Genomic DNA, 16,301 nt, shown 5'->3' with positions numbered 1-16,301 from the left:
CAATTTGCATTTCTTTGACTACTAGATACAACTGAATATTCATTTTCATTTGGTATTTAATTTTTGTCTTCTGTGATTTGTCCATCTGCCCTCTTCTCATTTCAATTAGCATCTTCTGGGTTTTTCTTGTTGCCTTACATAAGCTCCTCATAAATCTGCCCTCTATCTTCAGGCAGCCATTACCAGGCCAAGCATCCTCTCTGTAACACTCTTGCTTGCTTATTACTTGTTATACTCATTTTTAGACACCTGTGAGCCTGCCAACTTCTATTACCAGAATTTTGGCTGATTAGCCTTAGGTGCTTTCAGGAGACAATAATGGAGAAATAAATGACCTGACAGAAGTCATTTCCACTTTCCAATCAGCAATAAGAAGGGCACAAGGGACGATGCAGATTCTTTTAACGCAACCCAGATGGAACAAAAGTGGAAGGCTCATCTCCTACAACTTCTCTTTTTTTTTTTTTAATTTATTTATTTTATTTATTTATTTTTGGCTGTGTTGGGTCATCGCTGCTGCGCACGGGTTTTTCACTAGTTGCGGCAAGCGGGGGCTACTCTTCGTTGCGGTGCACGGGCTTCTCATTGCGGTGGCTTCTCCTGTTGCGGAGCACGGGCTCTAGGCATGTGGGCTTCAGTAGTTGTGGCTCACAGGCTCTAGAGCACAGGCTCAGTAGTTGCGGCGCACGGGCTTAGTTGCTCCGCGGCATGTGGGATCTTCCCGGACCAGGGATCGAACCCGTGTCCCCTGCATTGGCAGGCGGATTTGCAACCACTGCGCCACCAGGAAAGCCCTCCTACCACTTCTCTTAATGAAATATATAGGTTCTAGTCAAGTACAGTTCCTTGAACTTGCCCTGTTCTTTCATTCCTCTATGATATTCTATTCACTATACCCAGAATACCCATTTCCTCATCTGTCTTTCTGGTTGTCCCCTCCGTCACCTCCTCTAATTCTCTGTCCCTTCTATCTGGCAAACTTAACAGCCACACTACTTGGGTTCCCGAATATTGTGCAGAAAAGTCATACAATCAGGTGGATTTTTAGCTGAGACCTCAGTATGCTAGGCAATTCTCTCAAATGCCCTTAGCTCCCTCTTCTGTTTTGCTTCAGGAGTTATTTGGGATTGTCATTTTGCTGCCTAATTCTTTCAACGTTTTTCCATTTAGGATAATGTAAAAGCTCTTAAGTATGACACACGGCATACACTAGGCCCTCTTATGATTTGACACCTGTCTACTTCTCTATATATAACCAGTCATTCATCAACATGTACACTTAACTGCAACCCCAATAACTTGTTTCTTAAACCCAAGATGTAATTTCAGGTCCCTGTGCCTTCATATATTGCTCTTCTCCCTGCCTAGAACGCTTTCTCCTCATTTTTTGGTTAGCAAACTCCATTGATCTTTAGAACTCAGCTTAAGAAAACTCTCTTCCAGAAAGCTTCCTCTAATCCCACTCTGATTTAGATATCCTGTTTCTGTTTTCCTTTGGCACTCTGTGAATGCATCTAGCATAATACTTAAGTTCTGTAATTTTTCTTTTGTTTTCCCAACTAAACTATAACCAATTTGGAGGCAGAGAACATATCTAATTTGACTTTATATTTGTAACATCTATCAGTGCCAACACATATTAGGTGCTCAACTGATGTTCACTTAAGTGAGCCATTCAAAACTGAACTGTATTAACTTGTTTATGAAGCCTTCCCTAACCCTTAGGTGAAGGTACTCCTTCCTCTCCTCTAGGGCACTTTGTACATCCTTCTAATATAGCCCTTGCCAAGCTGCATTTTAACTGTTTCTCTTCACTGACATAAGGACAATGATATCTTTCCCACTGGTAGATTAAGTAGCTAGCACAGCACCTGAGATACATTATTCAATCATTTCACATATTGAGCAAAAACTCCATGCTCTGAGGAAGCACACCCATAGGTGAGTTTTCACATCTCATGGAAAGCAGTGATGGCCCAAAGTAATATCCATTTGATTTTTATTCTCATCTCATTTTTCGGTGCTTTCTAAAGTTTAGAAAATAAATATACGTTGTTTTTTCATCATTAAATGTTATTAGCAAACTTTACAGAACACACTAAAGTACATGCCTGTTTTAAAAAAAATGCAGAGTAAGTCACATGACTGATTCTGCTGACTATCATGGCTCAAGCCTGCTTTATGCACTTAAATTTTAATAATGCTAACTAATGTTGGATGGATATATTGATGCAAAGAGAAAAAAAGGAGAAATACCCACCATTGTATTTAACACTGTTGGCCAGAATAAGGTTGACATCGTCTAGAAAGCTCTCCCGACTCTGATACTTGTGCTTGGAGATATTCTGTGATTAAAAGAATCAGGGACTCAGATACACAAAGTTACTTGGTTCCCAAAAGACATTTTAGACCAAATCACTCACCTTACGTATGGTCTCTAAATCCATTGGACTGACAATCACTTTGTAATAATCTGGAACAAACTTCTTATTAACTGGGTGATGAAATGGCCAAGACTAGCAAAAAGAAAGCATGAGAAATTAAATGGAAACCATTCTTTATACCAGAGATTCTCAAACTTCACTGGGTCCCAAATATTCTTAAGACTCCGACAAAAGCTATGGACCCTTTTCCCAGAAAGACACATAATCATACAAAACTTTGCATATAATTTAAGGGGATTCCTTTATGGGTTCATGTGCCCTGGTAGGGTAAGGATCCCTACTCTATATTCACAATTAAAATCTCTCATTCCCTTGTCCCATGCAGAAGGTTTACACCAGGGGTCCCCAACCCCTAGGCCATGGACCGGTACTGGCCCGTGGCCTGTTAGGAACCGGGCCGCACAGCAAGAGGTGAGCATCGGGCAGGTGAGTGAGTGAGCAAGTGAAGCTTCATCTGTATTTACAGCCACTCCCCATCGCTCGCATTACCGCCTGAGCTCCGACTCCTGTCAGATCAGCAGCGGCATCAGATTCTCACAGGAGCGTGAACCCTACTGTGAACTGTGCATGTGAGGGATCTAGGTTGTGCGCTCCTTATGAGAATCTAATGCCTGATGATCTGAGGTGGAGCTGAGGTGATGATGCTAGCGCTGGGGAGTGGCTGCAAATACAGATTAGCAGATGATAATTAATGATAATTAGCAGAGAGGTTTGACTGCACAGAGACCATAATAAATCAACGGCTTGCAGACGCATATCAAAACCCTATCAGTGAGTGGCAAGTGAAAACAAGCTCAGGCCTCCCACTGACTCTGCATCATGGTGAGTTGTGTAATTATTTAATTATACATTACAATGTAATAATAATAAAGTACACAATAAATGTAATGCGCTTGAATCATCCTGAAACTGTCCCCCACCCACCATCCGTGGAAAAATTGTCTTCCACGAAACCGGTCCCTGGTGCCAAAAAGATTGGGGACTCTGGTTTATAGCGTTACTGCATACACAACATATGCCTACAACACAAAAGGAAACTCAGTTCAGAATTCCCTAGGGAGGATCATTACAACAAAATGATACACAGAATCAACATGGTACCCCTGCCATAAAGTTGCAAGACAAAAAATGAAACAAAAAACAACAAACGCGGGACTTCCCTGGTGGCACAGTGGTTAAGAATCCGCCTGCCAATGCAGGAGACATGGGTTCGAGCCCTGGTCTGGGAAGATCCCACATGCCTCGGAGCAACTAAGCCCGTGAGCCACAAGTACTGAGCCTGCACTCTAGGGCCTGTGCGCCACAACTACTGAGCCCGTGTGCCGCAACTACCGAAGCCCGCACGCCTAGAGCCTGTGCTCCACAAGAGAAGCAAGCCACCGCAATGAGAAGCCTGCACACTGCAACAAAGAGTAGCCCCCGCTCACCACAACTAGAGAAAGCCTGCGCGCAGCAACGAAGACCCAACGCAGCCAAAAATAAATAAATAAATAAATAAATAAGAAAAAAAAGACAATGAATGCTGGGTAATTATCAAACTCTCATTTGTTAAGAAGCACCTCTAAATCCAAAACCTCCCATTAGCTGGCATCCTAATTTCTCTCCAGGGCTATTCAGGAGCATTAAAATACTGAATGTCAACAACAGGTATAAAGAACCGCTCTATATCACAGATTCCTGGCCTCTTTGTTTCAATAATGCACTCATAGAGCAAAACGGTTTCTTTTTAAAATTATATACCATTTTGAATTGACAAACACCACGCTCCAGACTCCCCAACATACATACACATGCAGACCCTTTCACCCTTTCCTCTCCCCTGTACTATCTTCACAATATTTAACACACAGACCACTTACATCTGGAACTGCCATCATTTTCTGGGTGACAATGTTGTCCAGAATAAAAGAAAATGCCACTTGGTCATCATCATCCAGCAAGGGGTTGATAGCTTTCTCTAAACGAGCCAATTTGTCTTCTTTCTGACATGAAACAAAGCAAAGGAAAGGCAGGGGTTTCCCTGAGGTATAATCACCATAGAGTATTAAGGATAATTTAAGGTTCAGTTGTCTATTGCCCTTGTCCCAAAAAGTCTAACTTTGAATTGTGGCCTATTCAGTTCCAGACAAAAAGTCCAGGTAAGAGAAATAATATTCCAGTAAAAGGATCAAAAGAGATGTACTGACCAATTCCTTTAGGTATTCTATCTTCTATTCTTGTAGAACATCAAAAATATACATCCCTGGGCATCAATAGCTTAGCTCCCACAACAAACACATCTTCACCAAATTAAGTGTTAATTATCAGACTGCTTTTGCCATAAAACTATTGCTGAAAACACTGAACACATTACTGTTGAGTAGTGACTTTTGTGTAAGGGAATCTAACCCAATAAATTCATTTTAGACTGTACTAGGAAAAAGTTTGTGTGTCAACTGCTCCATATCCTCACCCACTAAAACTCAGTCTTTTGTTTTTTTTGTCTTTTTAAATTTTAGCCTTTCTAAGGGAGGTATGCAGTGTTAACTAATCATGGTTTAAATTTGTATCTCCCCGGGCTTCCCTGGTGGCGCAGTGGTTGGGAGTCCGCCTGCCAGTGCAGGGGACACGGGTTCGAGCCCTGGTCTGGGAGGATCCCACATGCTGCCGAGCGGCTGGGCCCGTGAGCCACAACTACTGAGCCTGCGTGTCTGGAGCCTGTGCTCCGCAACAAGAGAGGCCGCGGCAGTGAGAGGCCCGCGCACCGCGATGAAGAGTGGCCCCCGCTCGCCGCAACTGGAGAGGGCCCTTGCACAGGGACGAAGACCCAACACAGCCAAAAAATAAAAATAAATTTAAAAATTAAAAAAAAAAATTTGTATCTCCCCAATGATCAATCAAGTTGAGAATCTTTTCATGTTTACTGGCCATTTGGTTATCCTCTTTTATGGAATTTCTACTTCAATATTAACATCATCATACTTATATTTTTTAAGCCTATTAAGGTACCATTTTTTTTGTTGTTAAGAAGATGAAATACAGATAGATTATCTTTTAAAAATTAAAATTTCTCCCTGCCAAAACAGTCTCTTAGCTTCAGCTGACTTCCTGGGAAGTCAATTTCCTTGGCCCTTTCTAAAGAGTTATGTGGATTTTATATTTTAATCGTAGCCCTACTATTTAATAGCCATGATGCCCAAGACAAATTAGTTTCTTCTATGGACCTCAGTTTTTCCATCTACAAAAGGGAAGGATTAGACTACATGATTTCTAAGGTCCCCTCCAGACTCTAACGTACAAAAGACCGGCTACTCCCTCATTTCTCTACTCTTCCTTCTGTTACATTCCCTACTTCCTCAATACTGGTACCTGCCAGCTTCATTCTACTGCTTTTCTCTCATTTTAAATGTCTTACCTCTTTAAGTTTTTCATCACAGAGATCCAGCATGGATTGAGAGATCTGGGTCAATGAGTGCTTCGGCCCTAGATTACAGAGGAACAATAAAAGAGATGGGACCACTAAAAATGGGAGGCAAGAGCTACCAACACCTCTCCAGATTTTTAACTCATTTACTTAATCACCTAATATGTGCCAGGCACCAGCCTAGCTGCTGGGTTAGACAAATGTATCAGTCTTATCTCCATTTTTCAGTGCCTAACACATAGCAGATGTACAATATGGATGAATAAACTAATTTTAACTCTCTCCCTTATTTGTGTATATCCATACATAGCAGTACTACTGTCGATACTGTTGCCTTTAATACCCTGAAAATAAAACTATGGATGGGGAATGACAATTTGTTTAAGGATGGCTAAGGAGACCAATGAATGATTTATAATCTTTCCATACTGAGCATACAAAATTTGTGACTGCAATTTTTGTTTGCAGAACTCATGGTTTGTGATGTCCACCCAACATATGGCTAATCCAAAGCCTTTGTCAGAAAAGAACCTCCACCCCACCTCAGACTATTACTTTAGTTTCCCTGAAATCCGTAACAAGAGCTTCACAGAATCCTCCAACTATCTCCTACATTCCCTGCTTATGGCTACCCTAATTTAAGCTCATCATAGGGATAGTGAAAACATTTTCATGTAAAAAAACAGTAATTCTGGCTACTTCCTTTCGGTATACTTTCTTATCTTCCTCTGTCAATTCTTTCGTGTAAGTGCTCCCCAGAGCCTAAAACTCAGCTCTTTTCCCAACTACTTATTAATTAGTTAACAGGGATTTGTTTATTCATTCAACAACTGTTTAATGACTGTCTGTGATATGTTCAATGTTGAGAATAAAGGGAAAATAAGACACAGTCCCTACCTTAGAGAGTTCTTGGTTTAGTCAAAGAAAATGATATGAAAATAAAGCATTGCAAGACAGGGTGTAAGTGCTTGAAGTATCTACAGATGAAATGATATGATGTCTGGAAATACAGGCTAAACAATGAACAAGACTGGCCATATATGCTGGTGATTGTGGAACTGGGTGAATAGGTGCACTGAAGTTTATTTACTTTCTCTCTACTTCTGTATATGCCTAACAATTTCCATAATAAAGTTTTTAAAAAGTGAGTGTAAGTGCAAATAGAGGAATACACTGATTACTACGAACTATGGAGGGGTTGCAACGTGTTTTAGGTTGTTTTACAACAATTAAATCTGAGTACCAGGGAGGAGTAGGGAAGGCTTGTTGTGAATGACAATCGAGCAGTGTTATTAAACAAGAGAAGTCTTCAGGTAGACAGTAGGGCTGAAAAACATTCCAGAGGGAGGAAAAAGTATGCAAAAACATGCTAAGTAAGCAAATTCATGGAAACATGAAACAATAAATCTCACAACAGGAATCACAAGTAGTTTGGTACAACTGGAATACAGGTAGGTATGTGTGGAGGAGAAATAGGAAATGGAACTTGGAAAGGCAAGAAGGGACATATTACAATGGTCTCATAGGAGATACAAAGGCACTGGAGATTTTAAGCTAGAGAGTAATTTTTCAAATTTGTGTATCAGAAAAAAATACCCTGTGAACAGTATGAAGAATTAAGGCAAGCAGCAGAGAGAAAGTCTGGAAGCTATTGCAAGAGGTCAAACAAGAGACGACAAGGGCTTCAACTAAGATACTAGCAATGGAGACCAAATGGAAGGGGATGTATTCCGGCAAAATTTAGAAGGTACAATTTATGCAACTTAGTGATCTATGAGTATAGGTCAGGGAGAGTGGAATAACAATGGCCAACATTTCTAGGTTGTACAACTAGATGGACAGCAATACTAGCAATGGTGGCACTACTACTATTAACACTATTATCCGCATTTGGGTATGAGGAAGAAGGAAGATTGAGTTAGAGGGTGACGTGGTGAAAGTCATAACTTAAATTTCCAAATTTTTACGAACACTGCCACCTAAATGACCCACAAGTACCTCAAGCTCTGTATTTTCAAAGTCAACTCTTACCTTCCCATTCCCCTTCCAAGCTGATTTTTGTTTATGCATTTATCCTTGTCACCTTGAATGACAGTTGGGACTAATAAATTTATTCTTCCTTTGTATGTGTCTGGTACTCTGCTAGGCCCTTGGAATACAAAGATGAATAGTCTCTCTAGGAGGTCACAAAGTGATGGGAAAATCAGATATATAAACAATTATATATAACACATAAGAGCTATAAAACTTGATTTAATTGTGTTAGGGGGGGCACAGAGGATTGAAAAAATGGGTGCTTTGGGCAATCTGAATAAGTCTTCATGAAGAGATGATATGAGTTGGTCTGGAAATATGAATGGAAATGGAATAAAGGGCACTCCAGACAAAGGGCAAATACTGTACAAAGGCATGAAGACATGGTATAGGATATTTAGTTAAATACAACATAGAGCATAGCAGGAGTCTCTATCTATAGTAGGTCTGGGAGCCAGTCACTGGAGATGAGACTAGATAAATGGGTCAGGCCTGCTTGTGAAACGTATTAAAATCTAGGTACTACTATTGTCCCATGTGTGCAGGTAAGAAAACTGAAGAGGCTATGAGAGGTTAAATAAGTTGTCTAAGGTAACTCAATTAGTAACTGGCAGAGCCATAGTTCATACTCTATCTGTAACCTTAATCCCTACACTAAGGATACAACTGGAAACCAGAAAACTTTATCCTCTACATGCAGAAGCTATACTGTTTCTTGAACTCTTTAAGACTCAGAAAACAGATTTCTTCCTCCTTGCCTTTCCAGCTTTTGAGCAAAGTAGACATATAACAGCCCCCATAACAGATTTGTAGACCAACTCAAAGACAAATATGGTCAACAAGCACATACTCTGTGGGGGTTCCATCCACACTGAATGCCCCTCCCTTCTGTTTACTTAGGCTCACTCCTATCTCCCACTGCTTCTCATGCAATTGTTTCATTTCAACAGATTCTCTAAATTCTCTAGAGGATACATAAAAAAGTGGGAATAAAAAGAAGCAATACTTATTAAATGATTAAAATGTACATTACCTGATTTTCATAACCCCAAAATGCACTAATACATTGTAGGTCCTTTCAGTCAGTCCAATCTAGTCTAAATTTAGGACTAGTAAGGGATAAATAAGGATCTGAAAGGTGATCTTTGCAGTCAAAGAACAGGTGATTCTTACCATTGTAGGTTGCACTATTTTTCACAATTAGCTCCAAATGCTCTCTGAACTCTTCCCGAGATGGGTAGAGGCGTTTACGCACATTTTCACGGAGCGTCTGTAAGTCCATTGGTCGGGTGATAATTTTGTAGTAGTCCTTTACAACCTTTGCATTGACTGGAGTGTGGAAAGGGTACGTCTGTGCAAACAAGAACCAGCACCATCCATGAGCAAAGAACAGTTGCCAGACCAATTCCTGAAGACTCTCACATCTTACCTGTCTCTACCTGGCCATCAACTCTCAAAGGAATCTTTCTAGATGGAGCAGGTCTGTTTCCTCTACTAAACTGTTAAAAAATAAATGAAAAACTATATCCCAAAGAATTAGGAGTTCCAGGTTCCTAGAACTACACTCTACTGCCATCTATCTGAAATCACACAGAACAGCCTTGCCACCCATACTGTAGATCTGAATGCAATGAACTCACATTTGGAAGATCTCTCATGTCATTGATGATAGACTCCAAAATGGATGACAATGTCACCATGGGGTCTGTCCGGCGCCGGTGAATGGACTTATGAGGTCTCTAAGGAAAAATAAGAAATCAGAATGCTTCTTCAGATTAAAAAAAAATAAACACAATAAATATATATTTTGGAAACCCTGTAATGAACAGTACACGTAATTCTCAGGGCAAGGCCAAGGGGAGAGAAACTAAGGCTACATCAGGGCCATGGCTTAGAGGGCTGGGGGAATTAATGAGAACCCTATCTGGTCAGAAAGCAGCAATGCCAATACTCACATTCAAATAGTCACAGTGAACAGTGGTTCCAACTCGCCGTTTCTTCTTGGGAGGAAGTTGCTGCTTAGGGAACTTGAGAACCAGAGATTTTCTGCGAACCTCATCTGCACTGCAATCAATAACACTTTCATAGTGTGCAGTCCCTATTTCTAGTCCCCAGAAAAAAAGCAATTACAATGAAAAAGTCCAAAGTACCTGAGCATGAGCCTGGGGAGGAAAAAGCCAAACCAAAGGCCAGACATCCACATTCTAAGGCTCAGATCAGGCAAGGCCTCATAGGATCTCCAAATTAATAAAGAACTAGGCAAGCCACAACTTCACCTCAGTTTCCTATTTGGAAGATAAGGGAACTAGGCTAAAGGAATTTCAAGAATCCTCCCAGCTCCAACATTCTATCTTTGGGTTAAAGGGCTAGGAAATTTAACTTACTCAGAATAGAAACAAGGAAGAAATTAAAGCAGGTTTGAAAAGAAAAACTAATTTGAGTCTCCCTCAATCATTAAAAGCCCATCCACCTTTTTCCCTTCCATCATATGGGATCAAGATACTATATTTTCCTTTTCTAATGTGCTTCAAGACGTGACTACTATAGATATTGATAAATTAAATTAACGAGGACGGAAAACAACCCTCAAATCTAAACAGAAACAGAAACAAATGAATATAACTGCATATCAAATTAATTAAAAATTATATACTCAAAAAAGAATTCAAATATATTTTGAATATAATACCCTGACTGTACAACTTCAGTGGCATATAATCCAAGGACAACAAATTACAGAAAACACCTTGAACCTACTGTACAGATTTGTTGTTGGTAGTAGTATTGGTATTGTAATTCTCAAACTATTTTGTACATATCATAGGACAGAGCAAATAAATAAATATATTGATGTTGGGAACCAAAGAAAGGATAAAAATATGAAACGGAGGAAGATGAGGAACAAGCTGTAGATACAATTTGAATTGGAGGTATTGATATGAAGTTGTGATTTACAATATATGTATATTTCCTAGTTCTGTCTACTAAGGGCCTAGAAGCAATGACATCTCAGTGGCAATGAGCATACCTAACACCTAGATATTGGTTTCTAAATACCATTCCCCAATAAAAGGAACCAGGACTCCCTGAGAAATGGCTGATTCTGGGTCTGAGACAGGGAAATTTCAAGGACAGCCTGGAACATCTCGTGCCAAAAAGCAAAGAAGTTTTCAAAATTTATAGGGTCATTTCAAAAGGACACAGGTCAGGCTTGAAGGGACCAAATTTGGGGCAATCTGGCCATCAAAATTAATAATGATGTTAATAGATTTTAATATATTAAAGTTTCCAAAAGAAAGAATTTCAGAATCTATAGTAATACCCAAACAAAAAAGGGAGGGGGAAGCTCTTCACAGAATGCCAGTTAATGTAGAAAGAATGAAAAGAATTAGAAAAACCACCATTAAGCAACCCCCAATGTAATAACTGAGTTATCAGGTAATGATCATCAATGGATGTTAAAACTATTGAGAGAAAGATTGTTAGCAGGATAGACCACAGTCCCTAGTGACACCTTGAAGGCAGCCTCTGAGCAGAGGACCCAGCTGAGCTGTGCCCAGACTCCTGACCCATAGAAACTGTGAGATAATAAATGTATGTTGTTTCAAGCTACTGAAAAAAAAAAGGGACTTCCCTGGTGGTGCAGTGGTTAAGAATCCGTCTGTCAATGCAGGGGACACGGGTTTGATCCCTGGTCCGGGAAGATCCCACATGCTGCAGAGCAACTAAGCCCACGAGCCACAACTACTACTGAGCCTGCACGCCACAACTATTGAAGCCCGTGTGCCCTAGAGCCCACGTGCCACAACTACTGAGCCCGCATGCTGCAACTACTGAAGCCTGCACGCCTAGAGCCCGTGCTCCGCAATAAGAGAAGCCATTGCAACAAGAAGCCCACGCACCGCAATGAAGAGTAGCCCCCACTTGCCACAACTAGAGAAAGCCCACGTGCAGCAATGGAGACACAACACAGCCAAAAAAAAAAAAAATTAAAAAAAACCAGGATATTCACCCACATATTAATTACAATGGAAAAAACATACCTTTATTATAGAGGAATCTGGGGATTAACACTTTAATAAGATAATCAAAATACTGAGAAAACCTGACGTTATCTGCCTCCTGATGTGGTGCAGTAAGTACATAATACCACCTATGTTGTAATCTTGCCAAAGACATTTACTCTGAATATAATCAATGGGAAAACAGACAAATCCAGAATGTGGAATATTTTATGAGACCATTGGCCTGGACTCTTCAAAACATTCAAAGTCATGAAAACCAAAAAGGTGGGGAGGACAGTTCTAGATTAAGAGAGACTCAAAATACTTAATGTTTGAACTGGAATTGGATCCTGAAGGGGGGTGAGGGGCAGGCAATAAAGGACATTGAGACAACTGGGGAAATTTGAATAAGGACTGAATATTAGATCCTATTGAATTAATGTTAATTTTCTTACGTGTAGGAATAGTATCATGTTTGCCACACCTTTATTCTTAGGAGATGTGTGCTAAAGAATCTGAGTGAAATGCCATGATGCCTAAAACTTCCAAATGCTTCAGCAGAAAGAAAATGTTTTAGATATATAAAGATGAAACAAATGTGACAAATGTTAACAGCTGGTGAATTTAGAGGAAGAACAAACTTTATTATTCCTTCAGCTTTTCTGTAGGTTTGCAATTTTCAAACTAAAAATTTAGGGGAGAATTTTTTTTTTATTTAAAAACTTTTCTACTTGATTATCAAATTCTCTGAGGGCAAGAGACAGATAAGTATAAGCACAGTTTGTCTCCTTAATTTTTTTGGATGGTCCATTATCAGAACATCTGAGATCAGGGACCTTACAAATATTACAAGTGCCTGGAAGTAGAATAGGAAGAGCATCTACTATATGCCAGGCACTATACTACATTTTTTATATAGTCTCCCTCATTTTACCTTCATAGCTACCATTGTAAGGGTGATTTTATTTCGTAAATAAGGAAACTAAGACTCAGAAAAGTTAGGCAGCATGCCCAAGGGCAAGTGGTGGAGCTTAATGAGTGCTTCACAAGACTAATTTTCATTACCGGCAACAATTAGTGAGGAAAATCCATCAAAGTTCCTATGTCCTACATTCCACTTCAGAGAACACATCACATCCACCCCTGCCACCCATTGATATCACCAACCTCCAACAGATCTCTCCCACCTGCTATCTCTTACCTCTCAATTAGCTGTTTCCCTAAGACAATCTTGGTCCCTTCAACCTTGATAAGTTCTTCATTATCATTATGAATGACTGTCTTTTCCAACTCTTCCTCCTGCTCCTCTGTCATGGCAACAGGGTTGGAAGGTGGAGCATTTGTTTGATAATAAAGGGGGCAGAATTTGTTTGTTCTCATGTGCCCAATGGCACCACAAGCCCCACATTTCAGCTGCAAAAGGAAAAGTATCAACATGTCAGAGGTAAGCAGGCTTCTTTGTGTTAGCTTTAAGAAATATATAGAAGGTAGAAGAGAAACAAAGGCAGGCCCAGAACTTTTATTCTAACAATCATTATATGCCTTTCAACCAGAAGGCACTGGACAAAAGTGCATGTATGGAAATGACACATTAAAAACAAAATGAAATCCAGAGACTGAACATTACTTTAAAAACCAAGTGAGGGCGAAAAGGGAGAGGATTTCTACCCCCAATTTAAGTTGTAAACTATGAAAATATTAAATATGCGTAAGAAAGGCTATTGGAAGCCCAAGGCTGCATTCAGCCTCACAGGCAGCCAGCATGGGTGTATTCCCAGCCTCAAGGAAAAGGCTTAATAATACCAAGTCTCCGGGAATTCCCTGGTGGTCCAGTGGTTAGGACTCCATGCTCTCATTGCAGAAGGCCTGGGTTCAACCCCTGGTCAGGGAACTAAGATCCCACAAGCCATGCAGAGTGGCAAAAAACCCGAAAAAACCCAAGTCTCCATCTTACTTTTGCAACTGCCCTCAGTTTCATCTGTAAAGTGGATCAATACTGTATCATACAATACTTATATAATATCACATAGAAGAAAGAAACATTAAAATACTTGATGACCTCAGTACGTGTTAACAGCAGTTCACATTGGTTGAGAATTTTACACTTTATAAAGTGCTCCTCATGCATTATATACTTTAATACAACACCAGTGTGAGACAGGTATCATTTTATAGAAGAGAAAACAGGTTTGGAGAGGTTACGGTCACAGAGCTACTAAATGGCAGAACAAGAACCTGAACCCAGATCTTCTGTTTCCGAGTCCATGGCTCTTTCCACTGTACCACAGTTGCCTCAATTTTTTTTTTTTAACATCTTTATTGCAGTATAATTGCCCCACAATGGTGCGCTAGTCTCTGCCCCACAACAAAGCGAACCACCCATACACATATATATAGTTGCCTCATTCTGTGATGCACGTTACAGTTACACTGCACAGTAATATCTGGAATCCCACCTAAATTATGCAAAGCAACCTGTATGTTTTTTTCTGTTGCTTCTTTTAGTACATGCAATTTAAAAACAAGATGTGTTCATGTAAGTACATACATGTACATGTTAAAAAAAATGCACCACACCTATCTCAACTCACAGAAAATATTTCCAATGAAGTATAAATGACACCCAATGACACCAGATCAAGTCTGGTGTTGTCAGTAGCAGTCGCAATAGTACTAGTAACACCCAAGTGGCCACATCAATTCAAACTAGTTTTCCACAGTACTGCCCTCATTCCCAGTAAGGGAGGATGCCAAAAGCTAAGGGAAAAGGTATGCTTTCTTAGTTATGATCACACCACATATACTTACTTTTAGGTCAGGACGCTCCTTCATTTTTTTGGGCTTCTTCTCAGGAGGACCCTTAAGCTTCTCCTTTTCCTGGTTTCGCTTAAGCCGCCTCAGTTGCTCTTGAATCCTCCGCCGTTCTTTTCGCATCTCTTCTCGATGCTGCTCATCAAAAAGGGCAAATTTACGACTAAATAATGGGGAAAAAAAAAATCACAGATCCATAAGCAAACTTAAACCAAGAAGACTGTCCTGATAGCAAACATCTCAGAACTAAAGTAATCCACCAAGAATGAAACAAAAGGGGCTACCTGGCATCCCCATCTACCCTGCTCATCAGTCTTCCACGTGCAGAGAGGCACCTCTCTCAGAATGAGAAGCCCTGAGGAGTCCCTAAGATTTTTGCCAACCAACCAATGAAAACACAAAGGACCCAGTGGAACTAAAAACATGCCTTTATTTTGCAGCAAATTTGGAATTCTCCCTGTGATTTGGCTTTGTTCAAACCCAAAGTTCTAAAGGCAAAATGGTTCCCAATTAACACAGACTTCCAGGGACAACCGTGCAGAATCCTGTCACTAAAACTCAAGCATCAGGAGGAACCAAGATGGCGGAGTAGAAGGACGTGCTCTCACTCCCTCTTGTGAGAACACCAGAATCACAACTAGCTGCTGCTGGACAATCATCGACAGGAAGACACTGGAACGCACCAAAAAAGATACCCCACATCCAAAGACAAAGGCGAAGCCACAATGAGACGGTAGGAGGGGTGCCATCACAGTAAAATCAAATCCCATAACTGGGGGGTCGGTGACTCACAGACTGGCAAACACTTATACCACAGAAGTCCACCCACGAGAGTGAAGGTTCTGAGCCCCACGTCAGGCTTCCCAACCTGGGGGTCTGGCAACGGGAGGAGGAATTCCTAGAGAATCAGACTTTGAAGCCTAGTGGGAATTGATTGCAGGACGTCGACAGGACTGGGGGAAACAGAGATTACACTCTTGGAGGGCACACACAAAGTAGTGGGCGCACCGGGACCCAGGGGAAGGAGCAGTGACCCCAGGGGAGACGGAACCAGACCTACCTGCTAGTGTTAGAGGGTCTCCTGCAGAGGCGGAGGGGGTGATGTGGCTCACGGTGGGGACAAGGACACTGGCAACGGAAGTTCTGGGAAGTACTCCGTGGCGTGAGCCCACCCAGAGTCTGTCATTAGCCCCACCAAAGAGCCCAGGTAGGCTCCACTGTTGGGTTGCCTCAAGCCAAACAACCAACAGGGAGGGAACCCAGCCCCACCCATCAACAGTCAAGTAGATAAAAGTTTTACAGAGCTCAGTTTACTGAGCTCTGCAGCAACAGTCAGCTCTACCCACCACCAGTCCCTCCCATCAAGCCTCTTAGATAGCCTCATCCACCAGAGGGCAGACAGCAGAAGCAAGAAGAACTACAATCCTGCAGCCTGTGGAACAAAAACCACATTCACAGAATGATAGACAAAATGAAAAGGCAGAGGGCTATGTACCAGATGAAGGAACAAGAAAAAACCCCAGAAAAACAACTAAATGAAGTGAAGATAGGCAACCTTCCAGAAAAAGAATTCAGAATAATGATAGTGAAGATGACCCAGGACCT

The 16,301-nt window shown here is 40.9% G+C and overlaps 1 protein-coding gene across 17 annotated transcripts in view; it reads right to left on the bottom strand.

The window, feature by feature from the left end:
- Positions 1-16,301, bottom strand: part of TAF1 (TATA-box binding protein associated factor 1) — a 112,943-nt gene that overhangs the window by 57,727 nt on the left and 38,915 nt on the right. For all 17 annotated transcript variants that reach the window (XR_014258676.1, XR_014258677.1, XM_082445940.1 and 14 more), the window contains 9 exons: positions 14,694-14,859; positions 13,087-13,298; positions 9,837-9,945; positions 9,522-9,620; positions 9,055-9,232; positions 5,839-5,906; positions 4,304-4,426; positions 2,424-2,516; positions 2,261-2,345 (listed from right to left, as the gene is read on the bottom strand). Coding sequence is in view for 15 of the 17 variants with exons in the window: in XM_082445940.1 (XP_082302066.1) it covers positions 2,261-2,345; positions 2,424-2,516; positions 4,304-4,426; positions 5,839-5,906; positions 9,055-9,232; positions 9,522-9,620; positions 9,837-9,945; positions 13,087-13,298; positions 14,694-14,859 (1,133 nt within the window). In the remaining 2 variants the exon portion in view is untranslated. The remainder of the gene's footprint in view (positions 1-2,260; positions 2,346-2,423; positions 2,517-4,303; positions 4,427-5,838; positions 5,907-9,054; positions 9,233-9,521; positions 9,621-9,836; positions 9,946-13,086; positions 13,299-14,693; positions 14,860-16,301) is intronic.

This window comes from Balaenoptera physalus, assembly GCF_965194825.1.
Source record: "Balaenoptera physalus genome assembly, chromosome: X".
NCBI lineage: Eukaryota > Metazoa > Chordata > Mammalia > Artiodactyla > Balaenopteridae > Balaenoptera > Balaenoptera physalus.
The sequence above is the reverse complement of the archived record's forward strand: the minus strand, read 5'-3'. Positions and strand labels throughout refer to the sequence as shown.